The 22,758-nt window shown below is 47.1% G+C and overlaps 2 protein-coding genes across 4 annotated transcripts in view; one reads left to right on the forward strand and one right to left on the reverse strand.

The window, feature by feature from the left end:
* Positions 1 to 2,325, forward strand: part of FAM104A (family with sequence similarity 104 member A) — a 17,355-nt gene extending 15,030 nt beyond the window's left edge. For 2 of the 3 annotated variants that reach the window (XM_023511020.1, XM_003786166.3), the window contains one exon: positions 1,665 to 2,325. In XM_023511020.1, coding sequence (XP_023366788.1) covers positions 1,665 to 1,913 — 249 coding nt within the window. In that variant the 3' untranslated portion in view covers positions 1,914 to 2,325. The remainder of the gene's footprint in view (positions 1 to 1,664) is intronic. The other variant, XM_012803135.1, reaches the window with a different exon arrangement.
* A 606-nt stretch (positions 2,326 to 2,931) lies between these two features.
* On the reverse strand, positions 2,932 to 15,048 carry COG1 (component of oligomeric golgi complex 1). The gene is made up of 14 exons (XM_003786168.1): positions 14,663 to 15,048; positions 12,795 to 13,039; positions 12,460 to 12,641; positions 12,147 to 12,317; positions 10,129 to 10,285; positions 9,403 to 9,613; positions 8,298 to 9,089; positions 7,663 to 7,809; positions 7,008 to 7,169; positions 5,463 to 5,590; positions 4,858 to 4,966; positions 4,357 to 4,466; positions 4,204 to 4,282; positions 2,932 to 3,118 (listed from the first exon to the last, which is right to left on the reverse strand). Exons 1-14 carry the CDS (start codon positions 14,975 to 14,977, stop codon positions 2,981 to 2,983), a joined length of 2,946 nt encoding a protein of 981 aa, XP_003786216.1. The 5' UTR covers positions 14,978 to 15,048; the 3' UTR covers positions 2,932 to 2,980.
* Positions 15,049 to 22,758: the final 7,710 nt, after the last annotated feature.

Genomic DNA, 22,758 nt, shown 5'->3' on the forward strand with positions numbered 1-22,758 from the left:
ATATTAACCACATTGCAAAAAAAACTATAGTAAAGCCAGGTAGTATGGCATGTGCCTGCAATCTCAGCAACTGGCAAGGTTGAAGGAAGAGGATCAGCCCTTCTATCATACAGGGCGTCAAGTATTCAGAAGGAGAACCAAGTTATATTCTTAAACTAAAAAAAAAAAAAAAAGTTGGCTTGGTGCCTGTAGTTCAGCAGTTAGGGTGCCAGCCACATACATTGAGACTGGCAGGTTCAGACCTAGCCTGGGCCTGTCAAACAACAACAAAAAATAGCTGGGTGTTGCAGGCGCTTGTAGTCCCAGCTACTTGGGAGGCTGAGGCAAGAGAATCACTTAAGTCCAAGAGTTGGAGGTTGCTATGAGCTGTGACACCACAGCACTCTACCAAGGGTGACATAGACTCTGTCTCAAAAAAATAAAAAAAGTTATAGTAAAGGGCAGAAAAAAATAAGCAACTATAATTCTTCCATTCTAACACAACTATGGTAGTCTGTTTCTTTCCAGTCTTTTTTCTGATGTATAAACTTTACATAGTTGTAAGCAGACATTTCAAAACCAATGTTTTTGTCTAAGGAAACAAGTTTGTGTGTATCAAAGGGCTAAGTTAAAAAAATTATACACCAGATCATTAATTCCTGGGATTCTGACTTTTCATGCATTGATTTCAGCAATAGAGAAAGGGACTGCTAAGTGAGTCATCAGGGTTGTCATTTATTTGGAACACAGTATTAAGTTTGCAAAATAGGGCCGGGTGCGGTTGTTCAAACCTGTAATCCCACCACTCTGGGAGGCCTAGGCAGATGAATTGCTTGAGTTCACAGGTTCAAGACCTGAGCTAGAGCAAGACCCTGTCTCTTAAAAAAAATAGCTGAATGTAGTGGCAGGTGCCTGTAGTCTCAGCTACTAGGAAAAAGTTTGTAAAATACCATAGCTCTGAAATAGATCCTTAACGTTGTCTACCCTCTGAGAATGCTAGTGTTGGAAGGCAGGAGTTTCAAAAAATGACTCTTGTCAAAGATCTCGGACAGTTTCTTCAAGAGGACTAATACACCAGGTCATGGTAATTACGTGAAAGAAGAAACGAGGCCCAAGGGCTCAGTGGCATACTTAGGCACGCTGAACTGCAGAAAGGCAGCCTGACTTATGTCACAGTCCTGTCCCGCAGCTATTAGAGTGCCATCTGTTTCCTTGGGGAGAGGATGATCACAAAATTGGCATAGGTTTTATCTTCATGGGTACCTAGAAGCCATCTTATTTGTTATGGGGACACCTTTATTATACTCTGTACTAATGACTGTTACTTTCCCTTGGAGGCCTAAAACTTCCTCCTTTGATTGGAAATAACCGAAGTGAGTTGTAAAAGTAAGTACAGCAGATGTGTGAAGGAAGAGATGTAGCTGAAAGGATTTGGAGTTGGAAGCCCTGTGCTTGACTCTGGGTCTGTTCACCTCTGGCTGTGTCGTGGGGTAGTAAATCCTAGGTACCTGACGATGCCTGTGAGGACAGAACAAAACATCTTAGGTGAATGTGTTTTGTAAAGCCCAGTCAATGTGTTCATCTTCAAGCTGAATTGAAAAAAAAAAACAAGACTGTTGTACATTAAACCACAGTAAAGCTCTTAAAAAACAGCCTGATCATGACCTTGTTTTTGTCTTTTTCAGTCTTCAGGCAGTGACAGTGGTGGCAGCAGCAGTAGCAGCAGCAGCAGCAGCAGCAGCATTAACAGCCCAGACAGGGCCAGTGGGCCAGAAGGCAGCTTAAGCCAGACCGTGGCCGGATCCAGCCCTAACACCCCTCAGCCCGTGCCCGAGCAGTCTGCACTGTGCCAAGGCCCTTATTTCCACATCAACCAGACCCTGAAGGAGGCCCACTTTCACAGCCTACAGCACCGGGGACGGCCTCCGACATGATGTGCTGGCAGTTTCTTGCCTTCTATGAAGGGACAGCGCTGTGCAGATTGGATATTTCAACTTGCGATTTGTTTTAAAAAAAAAAAATTGCACACACACACAAAAATGCCTGTTGGCTTTTCAGTCTATATTTGAAATAACAGGTTAACAGGCAATTGTTTACTTGTGGTTTTGCTGCACTATTGCAATTTCAAAGGGGCTTTGAAGCAATTTTTTATAGGATTCTTTTGAGGGAGGGTGTCAAATCCATGTCATGGTAGTGGTATGAGGAAATCTCATCTGTGTGTTGATCCATAGTATGCCTAATCCAGACTGACTTCCAAATCTGTCAATTAGAAATTCTTCATGTAAAAGGGCATTTTAAAAATGCGGGATCTTCAATTTTTTAAATTCAATAAACTAGTAAAGAGTATCTAGTTTCCATGAAAAAAACAAGCTTTTTTCTTTTCCCCAAATATAGAAATCTTGACTCAGTCTTGCACTGAAATGTACTGCCATACTACCTCTCAGTAAGTAGATGTTCTACTGCAAGGACTCTCCTTTCTAACAGGCTAACAGATCCAATTCAGACTAAGAGAAGCACCCCCCCAACAACGGTCTCCACTCTTTGTTATATATTTGTATTTCCAGGGAGAATGTCTTTGAGACTCTTGTATACTCAGATAACCTGTCTCAATATTCTTCCACAGTCTGCACCTAAGACTATAGTAGAAAACGCTGCACAGTTCTGAAGGTGAAGAAGTATGTAATGACTTTTCGTCTTACTCGGAAACTTAAGTCAGCAGCTTAACCTGATGTCTTTGGCAATTCCACCTGTAGCCTCAATATTCAAGGTGAATGCTGATAAAGTGTAACCTTTCTGATGTCTAAAGCAACAAATATTGTTAAATATTTGTAAAATCCTCAGAGAAGGATTAACTTTATGCTTAAAGTAACCCCTAATATTAACCAGGGGCAACATTCCATCATTGGAACTGGATAGATTGGTGTGGCTTTAAAAGAAATGAGCAGAGGCACCTTTAGAAGAAATAATATAGTATTTATTTAGAGGTGGATGTGTTCCTGTGTTACTTAGTCATACTAGAGAGCCAGCTCAGTTTGAATAGTGAAGATGCAGACGTGTCGTCCTCCTCACTGACAAGCTGTCTGAACAAGGAGCCAGGAAGCATCGGGTCACCTGCTGTGGAGAGTGCCGGGGGGACAGCCTGCCATTGGATGTAGAGGAAAGTGCCTTAGAGTCTACCCGAACCCTCCTGCCTGCTCGCCCACACCATGCCACACCACTCGGAGGCCACACAGCACACACAAGCAGGTCTGAGAAACACGGACAGCCCTAGTCAGATGACTTTGCTGTTTCTCGAGATTGGAAGAGGACACGGGGAACAGTGTAAGATTTGATTATGGGACAGCACTAAAATTTGAAAATGTCCTAGGAAAAGGCAAACATAATGCATATGCACCTCCTTTCCATGTTCTGTTCCTCTGATCGGGACAGAATTGGAAGGCCAGTCGCTGGAAGTAGAAACAGTGTTCTGGGGAAGGCACAGCACAGGTCTGTGCTTAGGGAGTGAGTGGTTTTTGCCAGAGTTTTTTTGGTTTGGTTTGGTTGTATTACGATCTCCCAAATTTTAAAACAAGATGGTGAAGACTGTGGATCTTGACGGGTTTGGTATCAGGGAATATGGAAAGGATACGCCACTCATCTTTTGTCTAACAGTAAACAAACAACTCTGTGTGTAAGAAAACAAACTGTTGCAACTCTCAAACGTGTACACAACACAACTCAGAATACCCAGGAGGACTCCTGCAGGCTTAATGGATGGCATCCTACTGAAACAAAATGTGTATTAACAAGAAAACATAAAACTTGGGGAAGCAAATTTTCTTTCCCACCCCCACCCAACTAAGAGAAAAGGGGAAACCACCAGAACAAAAACAGATTTTTTCCAAATAAGTACAAACAGTGCTAGGTTGGCAGTTAACTCTTCCACTCTACTAAAAAACATGAGAGAATCTCCACTGTGTCCTGTATATTTTCTACAGCCTGGGAAGCCTGAAAAACATTTCTATTACGAAGCTACTCGGTAGTGTCAGTGGGCTACTTCTAAAACTTCAATTAGCTCAAGCGAGTAAAACCTTGTACTTCTCTATTGCGCCGCCATTAAAAGCAGCATTAGTGCATTTTGTCATTCGATTCTTTATCAGTTACTTCAAAGGGAACTGATTGGGTGGCTGAGTGGGACATGGGGACAGGATCAAGAAGGGTGGACCTCTTGCTGTTGGCACTAACCTGGGCTTTTGTTTCAGCACTTCTGCTGGTTGATTTCCCCCTTCGAGTGCTTGTCATGCTCAGTGGGAGAAGTCCAAACCTTAAGACAAGGGGAATGAATTTCAGTACCACAAATAGGCAGCTGCAGGCCCTGTGAAAGCCTAGAGTCATTACCTGATCTGACTTGAGGCCAGTGGCAGTATGTTATGGGGTTCTTGGGAGTTGAATGTACTGCTCCGAGGGCTGAACTGATTCTCTGTACCCGTGACCAATCCAAACAGCACCTCACAGACAGAAACGGCAAAGTCACTTGTCTGTTAGATAATCACTATTTCTAACTATCACTTGGGGGAATGTTCTCTTCAGTGTAGTGATGCTTCAAAATTCCTTCTCAAGGCCCCACAGGCCAGCATCTCAGACATATAGTTCTTTTATTCTTTCTGAAGGATAAAACCTTAATAATCCTTATTGACAACTAATGGGGTCAGATCATGTTTGCCTCAGCATGTGAGACTGCATCTAATCCTCTTTCAGCCCATACAACAACACACAGCTATTTGTGTCTTACCCCTCCCAGTGCTGCATCCTGGAGTGTTAAGTGCTGGAGCAGGCTAATTGTGCAATTTGAGCCTGTGGCACCTGACTCCCGCTGAGCAAGCTTTAGACCTGACTCACAGAAGTTCGCTGCACCAGGCGATTTAGGTTGCTGTTGAGGTGTGGCATGAAAACGTCCAGGTCAAATGGATCAATGAGTGCTTCCAGGTGGTCAGTCACTTTCTCGATTCTGAGAAAAGGATTAGAATCATTATTCTCCATACTTTCTTAGGATCAAAACCAATCTTACAGTATTTTAATGCCACAGAAATCCTGGAATTGGATTTATTCTACTTAGCTGCTGGCTTAGCACATTTGTCACTGATCATCGTGCTTCAGTAATCCTCCAGAGTTGCAACCTGATGTAGTGTCTAAGTGAATGAAGTCTACTCCTTCCTCATGTTCTGTTTTTAGGGAGGGCACTAAGGGCTCAAATGATTCTCAGCGGCTGCTAGGCTGGTTCAGAAGAGAGGAGGAGGGTCTACCTATAGCAGCTGCCCATGGAGTTTAACCAGCAGGTGGCCATTATTTACCTTGCTGGTAATATGAACACTTAACTGTTTAAAACAAACACAGTGAACCTATAATTAAGAGGTTGATGCTTCTCTTTTGTGGCTTCCCAGCAAGGGGCTCTCTGTATGTGGAAGAGCCTGTCTTGTGACAGCTCAGTGGAGAGGATACTACACCTGGAGTCCGGCTTGCTTCGGCTGCTCTTGCCCTCTTCAGCCTTGGTTGTCAGAACAATGTTGAGATAACGCAGATCGTAAAGCAGCTGCAGCGCCCGGTTCTGGGTTACTGGAAACGCACCTTCCTTCTGCAGATGAATTCCCAGTCCCCAGCACGAAGAGATGACTTTTTATACAAGTATATAAACAGCTTAATGTTTAGATTTGAGTTACAGCTTGGTTAAATCTCATAACAACAAACAGGTTATGTTAGACACTTGGTCATATCTTTAGATTGGGTCTTGCTCTATCATGCAGACAGAAGTGCAGTGGTGTGATCATAGCTGACTGCAACTTGAAACTCCTGGGCTCAGCCTCTCCATTAGAGCTGCCCAGCACCACATCCAGCTAATTTTTTTATTTTCTATAGAGACAGGGGCTCACGATGTTGCCCAGGCTCATCTTGAAGTGCTGGCCTCAAGTGATCCTCCTTTCTTGACCTTCCAAGGTGCAGGCATTACTGGCGTGAGCCACTGCAACCAGCCTAACACTTGGTCTTAAAACTAAACCTAATAGCCAGGAAGGGACTCAGCCCTTTAAAAAAGGCCTCAGAAAAAATAAATAAATAGGCTCGGCGCCTGTGGCTCAAGCGGCTAAGGCGCCAGCCACATACACCTAAGGTGGCGGGTTCGAATCCCCAGCCCAGGCCGCCAAACAACAATGATGGCTGCAACCAAAAAAATAGCTGGGCGTTGTGGCGGGTGCCTGTAGTCCCAGCTACTTGGGGCTGAGGCAGGAGACTCGCTTGAGCCTAGGAGTTGGAGGTTGCCATAGCACTCTACCCAGGGGGATAGCTTGAGGCTCTGTCTCAAAAAAAAATAAATAAATAAATAAATAAATAAGACCTCAGGTGCTACAAATTGTCATTTTAAAGGCGAAAAAAGCTACCTGCATGAAGGGAGGAACCTGGAGGATGCTCCAAGAGGACACCTCTTAAGAGTGTTATTAATGAAATGGGAACATACCCCAGGGCACAATGCTTCACAGGAGAGAGGGAGTGGCGGGCTGGGACACAGCGCCACCTACATGGGCGCTCTGCACCACAGGTTGTGCTCTGTGCTCATCTTAACCTCCTCACAATCAGCCCTGAGGTGGGAGACAGGGAGGGGGTTCCACCTTACAGGTGAGGAAACCAGCTGAGCAGCTGATGTGATTGTGTTGGATCCTGAGGAAACTGAGAGGTTAGTGATTTGCCCACAGCCCACAGTGTGCAATGGCAGCGACGGGCCTGGGAGCTAGGCCTGTGTGACCCTGCAGCTCTCGTCCTGTCCTTCCCACTGATACTGATCTGTGTCCTTCGTGAAGACCTGTTTGACCTCTGAGAATGGGTGTCGTCAAGCATGCAGGGCTAGCAGCAGTTCCGAGTAAGACAGCATTTTTATAGGACCTGATGTCTGGGCTAGATGATCCTTAACAGTTTGAATCCTTGATGTGAACTGCCCAGAGCCAAGAAAAAGCTAAGGTTTTTATTTGTCTGTTTTTAATGAGAAACATTCAAACACCTACCTTAATCTGTTTTTCTTCTGACAATTTCTCATAGGCAGCTATTACTTGAACCATACAGCTTTTCAGCATCTCCTGCAAGGTCACCTTTGGCAAGGCATGGCCTCCAATCCGATTAATTTCCTGGCATAAACTAAACAGGAAGGATTGTACATACCAGGATGGCTAAAAAAGCAAAGGAAAGTCTTGTTGCCAATGTGGACCAATTAAATGCCAAGCAGTAAAAGTGGATCCATTTACCCTTACAAGGCCTGTATGCCAGGACCTTGACCTCTCCAATTAAGCCTTCTTCCCGGCAAACCATTTAACAGATACAAAGCCCCTTGTTAAGTATAACTTGCTGTCATCCCCTTTTGGTCTGACATTGACCTGGCAGGTGGCACCGTGTTTCATGCTGCTGTTTTTACTTTAGAATATGTGGTTCTAATCAACATAGAGCCCATACTATAAAAGGAAAGAATCATTAACTGACTTTCTCTTCAACAGTCTGCTGTTTACTTGGTCCTATGTCCACTACGCCCCCACAGAAGAAAGTTCTAAGTATGACTTTCCTTACAAGTTGTATGTTGAATGATTTTTCTAAAATCTTTTTCTTTTCCACGTAATAGTTTTTTCTCTTTTTCAGCCTCCGGTCCCTACAACAGTGGGATGTGCTCACCTGAATAGGGAGTCGGATCTTGGATGTGACGCTGCTGCCAGACTCCGTTTCCTCCTGAATCTCCAGTTCATCCCAGCTGGTGGCTGTGGCCAGGACTGAGCCAGCATCAGCTAAAAGTAATGACTGGGTGAATCCATGAATCAAAACCTGGCAATAAAAGGCACATATTTTCCATGTAACTCAATCAGATCCCTTATAGAGTATGTCTAAAACTATTAGTGTAATCTCAAGATCAGCTAGCTCAAGCTGCTTAGATCGGGTGTGAAGGGTGGGTTGCAAACATCACTCTTCTTTTGGCTAATTATCGGTATCAGCAATGGGAATTTTGTTGCTAAGTACCTACAAATGTCAAGTGCTATCTTATGGTATTTAGTCTGCAGAGTGAGAAATGCAGCCCCTGTCCCGGCAAAAAATCTTTTATTCTCATCTGATGGAAGGAAAAAATGGAAGTTTTCTGTCTCCAAAATCTAGGCTAAAAATGGGTGTTAAAGTTTTTACATTTGAACTCTCTGGCAGAGACAAAGTGTATGGAATAAGAACTGTTATTTCCTTGTCACTGAACGACACTGTTGAGGTTGGTAAAACTGGAATATGACAAATGAGATAAAACGGGCCTAAGAAAATACGCCACTCACTTGGACGACCGCAGAGCTCCAGACCCGGTAGCCCATCACGCTCTGCTGGAGCAGTGCTTCTTTAACTTCCTGCCACTTGGCCTGCGTGGGAAGGATTTCCTGAGTCTTGCCCTTGCCCTGTTTTCTCAGAGCTCTGGAATCCCTTGCTGGTTTCTCGGCACTCCCTGATTTTCCCAAGATACACTGCTTCAGGTGGGGGCACAGCTCTCCCAAGGACTGGCAGAGTCTGGCCATGAAGAGGACCGCGTGCAGCTTGACACTGCCCAGGACGTCCTGTTGCCCTTGCACAGCTTCCTCAATGCTGTGCAGCTCCGCCCAGATGCAGTCCACGATGTGCTGGATGCAGGCCACCGAGTGCAACCGCAGCATGTCCTCCACCATCCCCGCATCCGCAAATCTGTCAAAGGCAGAACTCTTGGACTGCGTGGGGGAAATTTCCTTCGGCAGTGACGAGTCATCAGAGGGAAGGTAAGCCAGGAGGTCATCCAGGTGGATCTTCAGTTTTGAGTCCAGGGCTGAACAGAAGTTCTGGACACAAGGGCTAACAGCTTGAGCTTTCATGGAGAGGCCACTACTGGCCACCTGACGCCGGTTTGCCACGCTGACCCAGGCAGCATCAGAAGGCAGGTCACTAGGACTCTCGGACCAGAGGAAGAGAGACAAGTTCTGCTCAAGGTGGATGTGCTTGTTTGGAGTAGAGCTGCCGGTGCTGCTTTCCAGTTCCTGTAGAGCTGAGCCCAGGAGCTCCTTGGAGCTCTTGGAGATGGACTCAAAGCCTTCTTTCGTCAGGGTCTAAAAAAGAATAAGAGTTCTAATCACAGTCCCTTTAAGGATATCGAAAGAGCACCAATGGCAATTGATCTGAACATTCTGAATGATCTCTAACACATTGAGAAAGATAACGTGCTATTGGCAAAGGACAAAGAAGCCATGACTAATGGACATGGGCATGGTCCTGACTGACTGACAGAGGCCTGGTACCGTTTTCAGCTCTAGTTCTGGAGCTGTTACTAAGCAGGGAAGTGACAGAAGTGTCCCAGAACAGTGCAAATACGATACTAGGTCTGGCTCTGAAGCAGGAAGACCTTGGGATTTTCTACCTCACCTGTAATTGGTCGAGGAACAGTTGCTGCATCATATCCTCCCAGAACAAAAGTGGCTTCTCCAGAAGGCGCCGACAAATCACATCCCAGCTGTGATTGGTGGACTCGTTGGTAAGTAACTCCCATATGGCATCCCGGATCCCGGCAAGACCTTTCATGCTCTTCACATACATAAGCAGATTGGTGATCCCATTCTTAATGTCTTCATTACACCTGCAACAACATCATCTCCCTTGTGCTCCATGAGATGCACGGTTTTCAGATCTTTTACAGCAGCAGGATTCCATCTGAAAACCTCTTACCTGAGTTCCAGTATTTAAATACATGTGTGTATCTCAGAGTGTTGACAGATCTCTATCAACACAGAGTGTTTCTGGCTGGGTTGGGGGGTGCCATCTGTCATCTTACCAGGCCCACCCTTCCTTCCCTGAGGGTATAAGGAAGTCTAGAGCCCCAGGGAATGGCTTCAAAAACCAATGCATTAAATAAAACCATAGGAATTGTCCTTCCACATCATCTTTTGATGGGATGAACAAATCCATCTCCCACAGTGGGTGCTGAGTAGCCACACAGGCGATGACAGGCCTTGTGTCTGTCATGAGAGAGAATGGCTCGTCACCTGGGAGCTCAAGCTTCCTGCTCCTGCTTCCCTGACCCTCATATGGCCCCATGCAAGGCTGCACAGGCCATTACTGCCAGCCTTAGGGCAGCTCTTTCTGGCCACTTACATGTGGATCCACTTCTGCAGCGTGTCTCTCAGGTACTCCTGGCTGATGGGATGTGCGAGTGTCCGCAGTACCGGCCGGAACCCAACGACGGAGGCTGGCAGGTATTTGAACCAGCTGCAGAGTTTCATCTCCCCCTGCAGGACACCAATGCCCTTTCCTAAAGAGAAGGCCAAGTGAGAAGTAGTCTAGGCCACCCTTTGAAGAGCACATCAAAACACAAACCTAGAATGGAAGGAATTTCTGAAAATCGTCTAGCTCTTCTTTAGGAAGGTCAAACTGGACTCCTGGAATAGTGGGGAAAAGGAAGTACAGACGATGTCCCCCCATCAGGGAGCAGGGCAGCTTCCCCACGACTTTGGTCATCCTACTGCTTGAGAATAATGGCAAACAAAAAGGTCAAAAGGAAAAAATGCGGTCAGAAGAGTAGAAAAAAGAAGGGAGTGCTGTGCAGTCCCAGGATTTTAAAGTAGAACTTATGCTGTCGAAAGTAAAAGTTAATTGCTTCCCCATCCTCACCATCCTCCCACCTCCCATGAAGATCTAAGGAAGGATTGATGACCACTCATCCTGATTACTGAGTTGTTTGGAGCTTTTTGGAAGTGACCCATCAAGAAGGGCATAGGTCTGTGCTGGGCACCATGAGGCAGCTTCTGGAGTTGGAGACATAGGCCCTTCCCAGGCACTGCTGCCCTGTTGTCCAGTGCCATGACAAAGTACCCAGCGCTCACCCTTCCCCAGAGGGATAAAGCATTAAATGGAAGCGCCTAGAGAGAAACCAAAGCATAAGGAGGTGGTACGCTAGCTGGGAGATAAAGTCAGCTGAGCAAAGGCTTCGTAGTACACGTCTCTTGCTCTCTCTGGAAAAGACTACTTGGCTATTTCCAAACTCCACATATTTCCTTTCCATCTTTGGCTGTATCTCTTTAGTCGATTTTGCTAATGCCCCCATCTGACCCTGGATTTCTAAAGTTCCATAAGGTATAGTCACTGCATCTTCTTTCCTTACTGATCTCACCCATTTCCACTGCTTCAAATAACAGACCCGTGCAGATGTGTCATTGGGTAAGTCTCTAACCAGACCTGCTGCTCCATCAGGGTCCATAGGCACCTGCTCACACTACAGCCCCATGCCAAGGTCTCAGGCATCTTCAACACAACAAGTTCAAAGTGAACCCATCATTGACACCTTCAAACCAGCCCCTTTTCTAGTTAATGTGGACACCTCCCTTCTGTTGCCTTCTATAGCCAATACAACACCAACCCTCTCCTACACAGATGTCCAAGTTGTCTACTGACCTCTATCTCCACTGCTCCCACCTAACTCAAGTCTCCAGCACCTGACACTTGGATCATGGTGGCAGCCTCCTCAGTGAGCTTTCAGCATCCACTCTATCCCCATGGAGATCCATTGCTACATAAAGTCCAAATGCATTTATTTCATTCCAGTTGGGATAAATGCTACCAAACAAAAGCATAGGATACATGGGGACATATAACAGAGGGGCCACACCAATCTGTCATTCTTTGGATAAAGTCTAAACTCCCCGGCCCTTAAGGCTGGGCCCTGGCCACACCTCCAGTCTCTTCTCATGCTACCCCCACCTCCTGCAGTACCCGTTAGACACCCTCCTTGCCTGAGGACCTAGGTATATCCTCTTCCCTTTGCCTAGAACCCTCTTCTTTGCCTTCTTTACCTGACTGATTTCTACTCAGCCTTCTGTTTTCAGTTGAAATATTAGTTCTCCACAGAAGCCTTCACTGACCTTGGTGAGTTCCTCCATTCAATATTCCCAAGGCAACTTGAACTCCGCCTTTATAACAGTGACCTATACTGACATTAGCAAGTCATCTGCACATTCATGAGTTCATTATCTGCCTGTTTCACCAGACTGTAACCTCCAAGAAGGCAGGATCTGTTCTTGTCCCCAGACCCTGGCATAACAGTTGGCACATGGCAGATGTTGAGTTAAGCAGCAACCAAATGAGCCATAAAAAACAAAGGTTGACTAAAATCTCACCAGTAGGATGCTGGCCTGTGACAGTCTCCAGAGTAGAAAAGAGCAAGCCACACGGCAGGGCTGGATCAGGCAGCAGACCTTCTGGCATAGTGTAGAAAAGGGCATGAGCTTGGTTCAGTGTGGCAGCCAGCAATTCCACCAATGTGCAGATCTGATCCTTGATACCAGCACCTACAAGAAGAAACCATCCTCTGTTTCTCCTTTACAATTTCCTTTCATAAAGACAGGATGCTCTGAAGGCTTCAGTCTCCCGCTGCTCACCCTTCTCTAACCCATGCTTAAAGACCAAAGGTTGGAGAGAAGCCACACCCACCATGGTGTGGCTGATTGAGAAGTTTCTGAATAGTTGCCTTTCTGGCCAACAGGAAGTCTGTGAGGGCTTGGCGAGGAGAACTCTCTTCTAAGAGTATTATAGAGCACAGGGCCTCAGCTACAGCTTGGTCAGACACAGCCTGGCATTTAAGCAACATCTTGCTCTCGTGTAGGATAGCTGACCTAGAAAAATGATGACAAGAGGCAGTAGGGAATTTTTAACATCTGGGGTAAAAAGCCTTGTACATCAGGAAAGAAGACAGAATCCATAAAACCGTAGTGGTGAAGCTCAGCCATCACCACATCACCAGAGCTCTTTCCACTGGATCCACTTACCGGAAGTGGCTGGCTGCTGCCACCTGCCGGATGAGTATAGGAAACCGTGAGAGCACGGGGCTATACCGGGAACCAGAAGAATCCAGCTGGAGCAGGCTGTGAAGGTGGCAGCAGAGCAGGTACAGCTGTGTGGCGTGGAGATACTGCGAGGCTTCCATAGAGCTCCACATCTTCTCAGGAATTTCTAACAGCAGTTTGATCTGGGCAGCCATGCTATAGAAGTTCTCCTGGGATGGCTGCTGTGGCTGCAGGGAAGGGCATAGAACTTCAGTCAGAAGAGCAAACAAAAGCCAGGTGAGTTTCCTTCAGGCTTGGGGAGAAATTTGGGGCTTATTTTAGGACACCAAGCTTTCATTAAGTTGAACTCAATGCTGCTCAGCAAGGCATCAAAGTCCAGTGTGATATAGTGGCTGAGTGCTGTAAGAGCCCCCAGGTTTTCCCACACACGCGTGAACCTCGTCCCAGGAAGAGGCATACTTCATCTCACCATCTGGCTACCAGTGATCCTCCTGATGTCTCCCAGGCAGGGAGCTCTGCAGACTACCACCTGTGTGAGCTTTCTCCTTCCTTTTTTGATGGTCAGGCTTTTTCTCCTGTTTCTTTGAAGGCACCGTGGCCTTCCTTGCTGACTGTTCCTCTTCACCAACCCTGTACCAAATCTTCATCTGGTCCAGTGTGCAGGCCTCTACTCATCTCAGCCTATCCTCTTAGGATTCGCTCCCTTCAAACGTCCCCTCGAAAAGGGATTAGGGCCTTATAAAAGGGCTGGAGGGAACTAGCTCAGGTTATTTTATGCCTTTCCATCTTCTACCACAAGATGAGGACACAGCAAGAAGGCCCCCAGCAGACCAAGATCAAATGCTAGCCCCTTGACCTTGGACTTCCCAGACCACAGAACAGTGTGAAAATAAATTTCTGTTCCTTGTAAGTTATCCAATCTCAGGCACTTTGTTATAGTAGCACAAATGGACTATAACACCCACATTCCAAATCTCATCTGTCTGTGAGTTCCCTCCTTACTAAGAGCCTAATGCAGGGGTGTCCAATTCACCACCCATAGCTGCACGCGCCCAGGATTGCTATGATTGCGGCCCTGGTGACTTTCTTCACCCTCTATTCCACTCAGTTCACCCCTGGGTCACCATTCTTTGAGAACAATATTAGGATGTGTTTACCGGCGCATCCTTCCACATCGGGTCTAATCAATAGCATTTGGAGAAAAGAACACAGGAGAACCAGAATTAGGAGAGCCTTAGTTCAGCTATTAAATGGTAAGGGCTTGACAGCCGGTACTACCCTCCAACAACTCCCAAAGGGTGGCGGAGCTATTTGGGATTGTGGAAGTTATTCTTGGGGCGTGATGGGGGTAAGGCTGGGATAAGAAATAAATGACTTGGGGGTAGGGGAAGGGTCGACCTAAAGGAGAAATCTAAGAAAAACAATGTCAGGAAATGTTACACAGGGGAGTACTGAACCATCTACACAGAGACCCCTGGCGTTTTCCGCTAAAATTGAAAGGAGCCCAGGGAAGCCAGAGAGAGGAGAGAGTATCAGGGCAGAGAAGCCGAGAAGGCTCCTGAACAAGCAGCCGAATGACTTCTCCAGGACGGTTCAGCAGCCGGTGAAGGACTCCGCCCGAACTGTCCCCTGAGGAGGGTGGTCCGAAGAGGGAGGCGCCGGCTCCTCCAGGGAAGGTGAGGGTTCGCGGGGTCGGAAAGTTGGCGGGCGGGGACTGCCAGAGGGTGGACTAGGCTTGCGGCGGCCTGCGCTGACCTGGGGGGCGGGGACTGACCCGGGAGTCCTTCGGGGGCGGAGTGCGAACCGGCCTTGGGACTGGGCGGCGGGAGAATCGACTTACGGGGACTGACCTGCGGGTCCTGCTCTGGCTGGGGCGCGGCCGAGCCGGCCTGGCGGAGGCGGGCGCAGTACTGGTCGGTGGCCTTCACGGCGTCCACGAGCCCCTCCGCGCAGCAGCGCATCTGGCCGATGGTATCGGCCGCCTCGATCAGGTCACGGTACCGCTCGCCCACCATCTGCCGCAGCTCCTCCTTCTTGTGCTCGATCTCGGCCCGAACCTGGCGCTCCAGCCCGCGGATCTCCTCCGCTCCATGCGTCTCGAAAAGCGCCGCGGGGTCGCGCAGGTCCAGCCGCTTCAGCGCTGGGGAGGCCACCGTGGCAGCCATGGTGCTCCAGTCAGCGGTCGCCGGCCACTTCCGCCCTCTGGCCCCGCCCCGCCGCCATCTTGGTTGGGGGCGGAAGCGCTTCCGCCCCGCTGGGGGCCGTGTGCGTTCTGGGCTTCCCAGCGCCGCCAGCTGTCTAGGCAGGCGGAGGGCAGTTGGGGCCTTAAGGGGGGGATCCGGGATGGTAAGGTGAGATTGCCTGGCTGAGCGAGCATCAGGGCCGGCCGCATCTCGCACGCGACCTGAAACCTCCTCAGGGCCAGTGGAGGCTTTACTGGTGGAAGAGCTCCGCCGTCGAACTTGCGATGGGCACTCAGCCCCCGCGGGCCGCTGGTGTGGCCACGGCCAGAGCCCGCTGCCCTGCCCGCAGCGGCACCCGGGGGTGCAGCCACGGGGGGCGTGTTGGCAGCTCATTTGCTATGGTCAGTAACAGGTGCAGTTTTAGAAATTTTGAGTCCGTCTTTGTGCATTGGACGGGTTACCTCGCTGCCCCTTAGAGGGGTACACGAGCGTTTGTTTTGCTTCCGTTTTTCTTTAGTTGTTGATTTGTTCTTTGGGGCTTTGCATTTTGTTTCACACCTACATTTAGCTGTCACAGACGTTTTCTTTGATACGGACTTAACATCGGTGGCCCGAGGAAGCCTGGGCCAAGAGGCAGCCATCGTGCCTGAGGAATGGGGGTCCTGGGGTTGATCCAGTAATAATAAAATATGGAGATTGTGAGCTGTTCCTTCTAAGTCCAAGACCCTTCATTAAAAAAAGGGTTATGATGGAAGGTTTTATACCCACACTAATGTAGAAAAAAATGGTATGATGTGCCCACCAGCCAGGTTCCACCCTTTTCCACCCGGCTCCTGCAGTATCAAAGACACCTACCATCCCAGACAGTAGAGAAGTTCAATCTGTAAATAAAGGATTAATTTATAATAGCCTAGCTTACCTTTCAATAGCCCCACAGTGTAGGGAATATCATTCCCACTTTACAGATGGGTAAGATGGCACTGAGTGAGACAAATGGTTTTACTCAGTACAATTTTCAAAGTCTGCTCACAAAATTATCTCTTTTGATATAAACAGCAGCCCTGTAGTTCCTAGTCCACACATGATAAAAACCCAGAGAAGTTTATTTACCTGCCCAAATCACATAGATAATAAGTGACCCAGTCAGATTTTTGAATTTCTGGCTCTAAGGATTTTCTACTGTTTCACATAATTTTCTGCAGGCCCAGGGCATCTCCTGATGGCAGGCCAGCAGTTTGCTGCTTCTGCAATCCCATTCTGCAGGGGACAATTATTGGTATTCTGCTGCTTTTCTATTTGGGGAATTCACAACCACATGGCAGGATCTTTTCTTTAGGATCCCTTACAGCAATGGTGCAACTACTTTGAGTGGAGGGCTGGTGAAGATGGAGATTTTAGTTGTGTGGTAGCACAGGTATCACTTGCAGCATCCACTCCTCAGGGCCAGCAGGGGCAGTGAGTCCCGCTGCAGCTCCTTGGTGGTATCGGTGCTGGTGGCAGCTGTGGCCAAGTGCCACAGTGTCCTCACCAGAATCAGCCAGGGGTATGCTCTGACTGAGTTCTGAATGTTGTCTTCCCTACATTTCTGTCCCATGAGCCCGGCTCTCCAGTTATCCCAGAGATTCTAGAAGCTGTCCAATGTCTTAATGATATATATATATATATATTTGAATAATCAAAGCCCAGTTTCTGTTGCTTGCCCTAGCCCTAACATTCTGCCGAGTTTCCATCTTCCCCAGAGTTTGGCTGAAGTCTTTCTAACAGCAAGGGGAGAAATATCAGGTAAGTTCTGGGGTCCGGAGCTTTATATGAGGTGGTGTGCACTTGTGCACAATACCAGTTTGTGCAGGTAGGGAAAAGGCAGGTTGACCAGCTGACTGTATTTCCCCAGCCAAGTTCATCTGACTGGCCTGAAGGTGCCACTGTTGCTCCTCTGCCTGCAGAACTGAGCACTGACAGAGGCTGTTACTCAACTTTCTTAGCCTGGAAACTAGAAATGTTCCCAGGGCCCAGAGGAAATGTGCCTTTGATGTTTGACTCTCCACATTTCCTTTCCTTGGCCCCTCCATCCTGTCCCTGTCTATCCCAGCAGCCCTGCCCCCTTCTGCTCCTTCTGCATATCAGAACCAGACAGTTGGACTAGGCAGAGCAGGCACCATGCTGGGGACAAAGGTGAGAGGCACATGCATGGAAGGAGCACCTTTTTGCTTTATTGCCATGGTTTAGTTTTAGTTTAGGGATAAGTACACATGTGTATTGCGTGGTGACTCTTAGTGTCAGGCTTTCTTCCTTTCACCTTAAATCTTGAGTTGCAGAATTTTAAACATCAAATGTTTAAGTCCAAGAGATGTTTAGATCATCCTGTGGCTCAGAAGTCAAACCTAGGCTATCTGCTCATAGTTATATCGTTGTCCAGGTGCTCTGGATATGTTATCTGTAGTTTTCACCGTAATTCTATGGCTTAGATGGTATGGCAGCCATTGTAAAGACAAAATCAAGATTCAGCAAGACCAAGCAACTTGCCCGAGATCACACGGCTAGTCAGTGTCAGATCCTGTTTTCAGATCCCTATCAGTCTGACTATGACAGTCCTTAATTGTTCTACTTTGTCACATTATTTGCTTCAAAGAAAATTTCTGAACATGAAGGGAGAGATGGCCCTACTGACTCTGACCACCATTCAGATGGTACCCACTCTGCTCCTGCCCTGTGCTCGCATGTGGCTCTCTGCAGTTGTGTGATCAGTTTGGGGACCTAAGCTGGAGTGGCTCTCTGGTATTTGAGGGCTGATGACATATGGGGTGGCCATGCCTGGGAGCCAAGTGTCTGCATGCTGGAGGGCTTTCAAACGTGGGGCATATTCTGACACTTCCACTTCCTCTAGGCCCATCAGTACTCTCTAATCTCACTCAGAACATCGAGGGGGCAGATTTCTTCTTCCTTTAGTAGAAATATAGAAAACTAGCCAGAATAGATTCTAAAATAGAAGAGTTTCAACAGATTTCTGCATATTTTGCAGACACCACATGTTCTTCCTGTATACAGTATGTAGTCTAGCATCTGAAAGCACAGATCCTACGACCGCGGCTCCCAGACCAAATGATTCAACAAATATTTGCAAAACATGTCATGCATCTATGTCACATCATCACAAAGTATCTTCACAAAAGATGCATCGGGAAAGACCTGAGAGTCTTCTACCCCTGATTACCTAATAGTTGAAATACAAAAAGCAAGAGGACAGTTCTAACCCATATCTCGCCCACTTCAATCCTATTCCAATACTTCCTCTTTGATGTAGGTTGGTTGCATTTTGGGCGCATCTATATAGAAAATTAAAAGGGAACCTGCTGACTCTTGTACCCACGTTCTGATGGTGTTGGATAGGGGAGGGTATTCTCTGATAGAGTTAAGATGTGATGGGGTCTGGGCACCACTGGAGAAAAGATAATCAGTGGAAAGGAGAAATGTCCATAGCAAAATGAAAATAAGAGATCTAACTCCGGTGAACTAGCATAGAAAGCAAGAAGGAAGAAAGGAAAAGGACAGGAGAGGAATCTGATCACAAGTTAACAGGCAGAGGAGAGAAGAAAAGGAAATGTCACGTAGTAAAGGACACACCATGTCCATTACAGTGACATCGGGGCTGGGCTGGTGGTTGAATTCCACAGTATTGCCTGGTGGGATTCAAACATTTTGTGTTTGCTCTTGGCTGGGATGCCAGGGGATCAGGAGAGCCTTAATGCAGTTGTCTTGACATCTTATCTTTATGGCAGTGTTTATCAGCTTATGTCTACTGGAGGTGACATTTGTGGTAGAAGGGGTGGTTATTTGACTTAACTGTTTGCAGATACCTGAGACACTGCCTTCAACAAACAGCCAGGCAGGCATTACATTGCAAAGAGGGAACCTGCTTGTCTGGGCTCACACGCCCTCGACACCCTGACTCAAAAGAATAGCCAAGTTCATATGGCAGACTCTATGCCCTTCACTAGCAGGTATTTGTACCCCAACTATGTTAACTAGCTCTGTGGAGGATGCTGCGGAGAATGCCAAAGGGATGTGATTAAAGGCCAGTGGTTCTGTAACAAGCTCCTCTGTCTTCTCAGACTTCCCCACCATTCCACCCCACTGATGTTTTCTCCTATGTAGTCAGACAACAGAAATATCAGTCAGGAGTGTTCTCATATTCTCACCATGAGATCCACCAACTTGCCTGAATATGCACTCACACCTCCTACCTTCTCTCCTGCTACAAAGGACAAAGTGTTCCTCCTCCTCCTTCATGCTGTCCATTTGATCTGTGGTTCTCACCCTTCCCACTTTCAAGGACCTTGCTCTCTTCTCAGCTGGACCCTTCCTCTTATCTTAAAAAATATTCTGTAGTGTGTCTTATAAAAATCCCCCACTGCTTGTGTCCTCTGCTCATGGCATTGGAGCACCTTGGCCTTTGGTAATTGCTGTCTCCACAAGTCATCTCCCATTCTCTTCCTCACCTCCCCCAGGGGCCCCCTGGCATTGTCCTCCATCTGCTGAAAGGCCTCCCTCTCCACTATGCCAATTTCAGTTCTGGGCCTTTCTGCAGAGACGGGCATGGCTGCCCTGCCCTCCGTTGACTCTCTGTTTCTTCTTGACATCTCCAATGTGCTCCTGTGACTGTCCCCCACCTTCCCAGGCATTTCTCTCACCCATTTTTGCTGACTCTTCTTCCTTGATGTGGCTGTTCCGTGTGGGACAGGCCCAGGCTCTAGCCCTGGTACTAGTCCCTCCTCGGTCTGCCTCCCCTGTCTAGGTGAGCTCACCCTCCCTGCAGCTATAAGATCACTACAGGGGCTCAGATAGAAGCTATGATGGCAGCAGAAATAAAGAGAAGGAACTGATGTTTGCAGATGGCTCTAGCACTGGTTCCTCTAGCCCTGAGCTCCTGCTTTGGGCATCTGGTTGCTTCCCTAGAATCTCCACTTGGATGTCCAAGAGACACGCCCAACTTAACACATCCAAATGGTAGCTCTCATCTAGGTACCTCCTCCTGGGTACCCCAACTCCACGCCATCCCTGTCTCAGGAAATGGCACCACCCCATTATTCTTGGCTAAAATGCAGGAATAATCCACCTCTCTCTTTTTCTACCCCTGCTCTCAAATCTTTCCACAAATCTTGTAGGCTCTTCTTCCAAAATAGTGGTTGATGAACTTTTGCTGTAAAGAGCCAGACAGTAAATGGACTGGCCCTGTGGTCTCTCTCACGACTATTCAAGGCCATTCTAGTACAAAAGCAACAACAGATAATATGTGAGCAGATGGTATGGCTGTGTCCAGTGAGATTTTACGGTTGTCACTCGTAACCCATGGGGGATTGGTTCCTGGACCCCCACACTTAGCCAGATCTGAAAATACTCTAGTACCCAGTCTGTCTTGCAGAAACATGTGTATGAAAAGTGGGTCCTCCATATAGGTGAGTTTCACATCCTAAGAATATTATATTTTCGACCCATGTTTGGTTGAAAACAATCGTTCTATAAGTGGACCCATGCAGTTCAAACCCATGGTGTTCATGGGCCAGTTTGGGCTCACGGGCCATGGTTTGCTGATCATCGCTCTTTTTCCATCTCTACCATCTAAGCCCCCAGTTTCTCCTCTGAGTCACTCGAGTTACCTTCTAATCACCCCACCCCTGTTTCTACTCTACCCCCTTTAGTTCACACTCCTTGCCAGAAAAGTCAGCAGAATCTTTTCAAAGTGGAAACCAGGTCTGGTGTATCCTCTGCATAAAGCCTGCAATGCCTGGCTACCCGTCCATCTGGGCCGAAAGCAAATTCCTTCAAGTCCCTGCATGGTCTGCCCCATCGTACCCCACTTAGCTCCTCCCTGGCTCTACTCTGGCCTCCCGGGTCTCTCTGTTCCGTAAACAAGGCTCAGCGTGCTCCTTCCTAAGTCTCGCTCTTGCTGTTTCCACCACCTGATCTCTGTGTGGTGGTCACCTCCTCTGAGAAGCCTGCCTGGACACCCGCAGTCTACAGCAGCAAAAGCTTATATTTATTAACAGCTTGCCACGTGTCAGTCCCTGCTATAAGCCTTGACCATGAACTACCTTATTAAATTCTCACAAAAATCCCCCTCCTAGCTAGATCCTGTTCTTATCTGCACTTTATTGAGGAGGAAATTGGGGCCAAGGGAGGTTATGTAATTTCCAAATCGTTAAGGAAATAGCAGAGCTGGGACCAGCTGTCCGGCTCTTGAACCCAGGCCTTTAGCCACCGCTCTTTACTATTTATGTATTTTCATCAAAGCTTTTGCCACTGTGTTGAAATCACATCTATCTGTGCTTTTGTTTATTGAGCGTCTCCACCACAACCAGGAGCAGAGAGCTGGTCTATCTTTTGTCTTACTGAATTTCCAGCTTCTAGAACAATCTCTGGCATGCAGTAGACACTCTATATTTGTTGAGTCCATGAATGATAGTTTGGCTTTATAATCAAGTAGTTTGGTTATGGTAACAAATCTATAAATATACCAACTATACCTTATCTTGTAATTTCTAAATGAGAAAAAGAAATTGGCCACTCTAATTTCAGAAATGTTGAACTCATCGAGACTTCTATATAACATCAGCCCTCCCCTCCCCCCCAAATTATATGAAGACTTTGGACTACAGAATATTCGTTATGGAATTAGAAAAGCCTCCTGTCCATTTTAACCTTCCTACTCTCTTCTCCCTTCACTTACTTTCTGGGCCCCTCACCATCCCTCGCTGGTTCTCTTGTACCTGCCCACACCTCGGTCCATAGCTCCTTCATTACCTTCATTTCAGTTAAACCCTTTGACTGTGCCATCTGTTTCCAGCCAGACCCAAGTGTGATGCAGGTGGGGACAGACCCAGGATGAATGGCACATTCCCCTCTCTGGTTAGCACCAGCCCACAGGCCAACCTGGTCTCACCCTTGAGCAAGAAGGAAAAGGACGCCATGATTTGTGACATACTGTGAACTGCTAGGTTTCCAGAATGCTTTGGAGGCTCTGTTCAGGGAGGTCAGAGGTTATCCCTGGTCCACTCTGGTGGACACCAAAGTTCAGTGAGGCTTAGCAGAGGAGTAAAGTCCCTCCTGCCAAAAAGGAACTGTCTTTGTGCAGACAGAAAGTCGGTACCACCCTAGCAGGCACTCACACACCTGCGTTTTCTTTTCTGCACCCCGACTTGCCTTCCTCTGCATCCCATGGCCGGTTTTGGTGGGGCCCGCCAAGCTTTCCACTAATGGCAAGACTAGGCACTGTAGCTTAATATTAATAATTGTGGAAAGTGGTCAGCTACTTAACAGCCAGAAAATTTCTGGTCTTCTTTTTGCTCTGATTAAAAGTGAGAGGAACCTAATATTCAGTGGGCATCTCTGTTAATGTCTGATAATGTGACAAATTCGTTGAAATATATTCTTTGGCAAAGACATCTGGAGAACACTGAGAGAACTAAAAATAGACCTGACATTTGGTCCTGCAATTCCTTTATTAGGTATATACCCAGAAGACCAAAAATCGAATTACAACAAAGATATTTGTATCAGAATGTTTATTGCAGCACAATTCATAATTGCTAGGTCATGGAAGAAGCCTAAATGTCCATCGACCCACAAATGGATCAATAAATTGTGGTATATGTACACCATGGAATATTATGCAGCCCTAAAGAAAGATGGAGACTTTACCTCCTTCATGTTTATATGGATGGAATTAGAAAATGTTCTTAGCAAAGTATCTCAAGAATGGAAGAAAA

Source organism: Otolemur garnettii, unplaced genomic scaffold (assembly GCF_000181295.1).
Source record: "Otolemur garnettii isolate 467f Iridium unplaced genomic scaffold, OtoGar3 scaffold00018, whole genome shotgun sequence".
NCBI classification, from domain to species: domain Eukaryota; kingdom Metazoa; phylum Chordata; class Mammalia; order Primates; family Galagidae; genus Otolemur; species Otolemur garnettii.

Coding starts and splice junctions, on each gene's coding strand:
- COG1 (XM_003786168.1), bottom strand. CDS start 14,977: ATGGCTGCCACGGTGGCCTCCCCAGCGCTGAAGCGGCTGGACCTGCGC. Junction 10,286..12,146: donor CACAGGCCAGCATCCTACTG/GTGAGATTTTAG, acceptor CCTTCTCTTTAG/GAAAGGGCATTGGTGTCCTG. Junction 9,614..10,128: donor CTGCAGAAGTGGATCCACAT/GTAAGTGGCCAG, acceptor ATGTTGTTGCAG/GTGTAATGAAGACATTAAGA.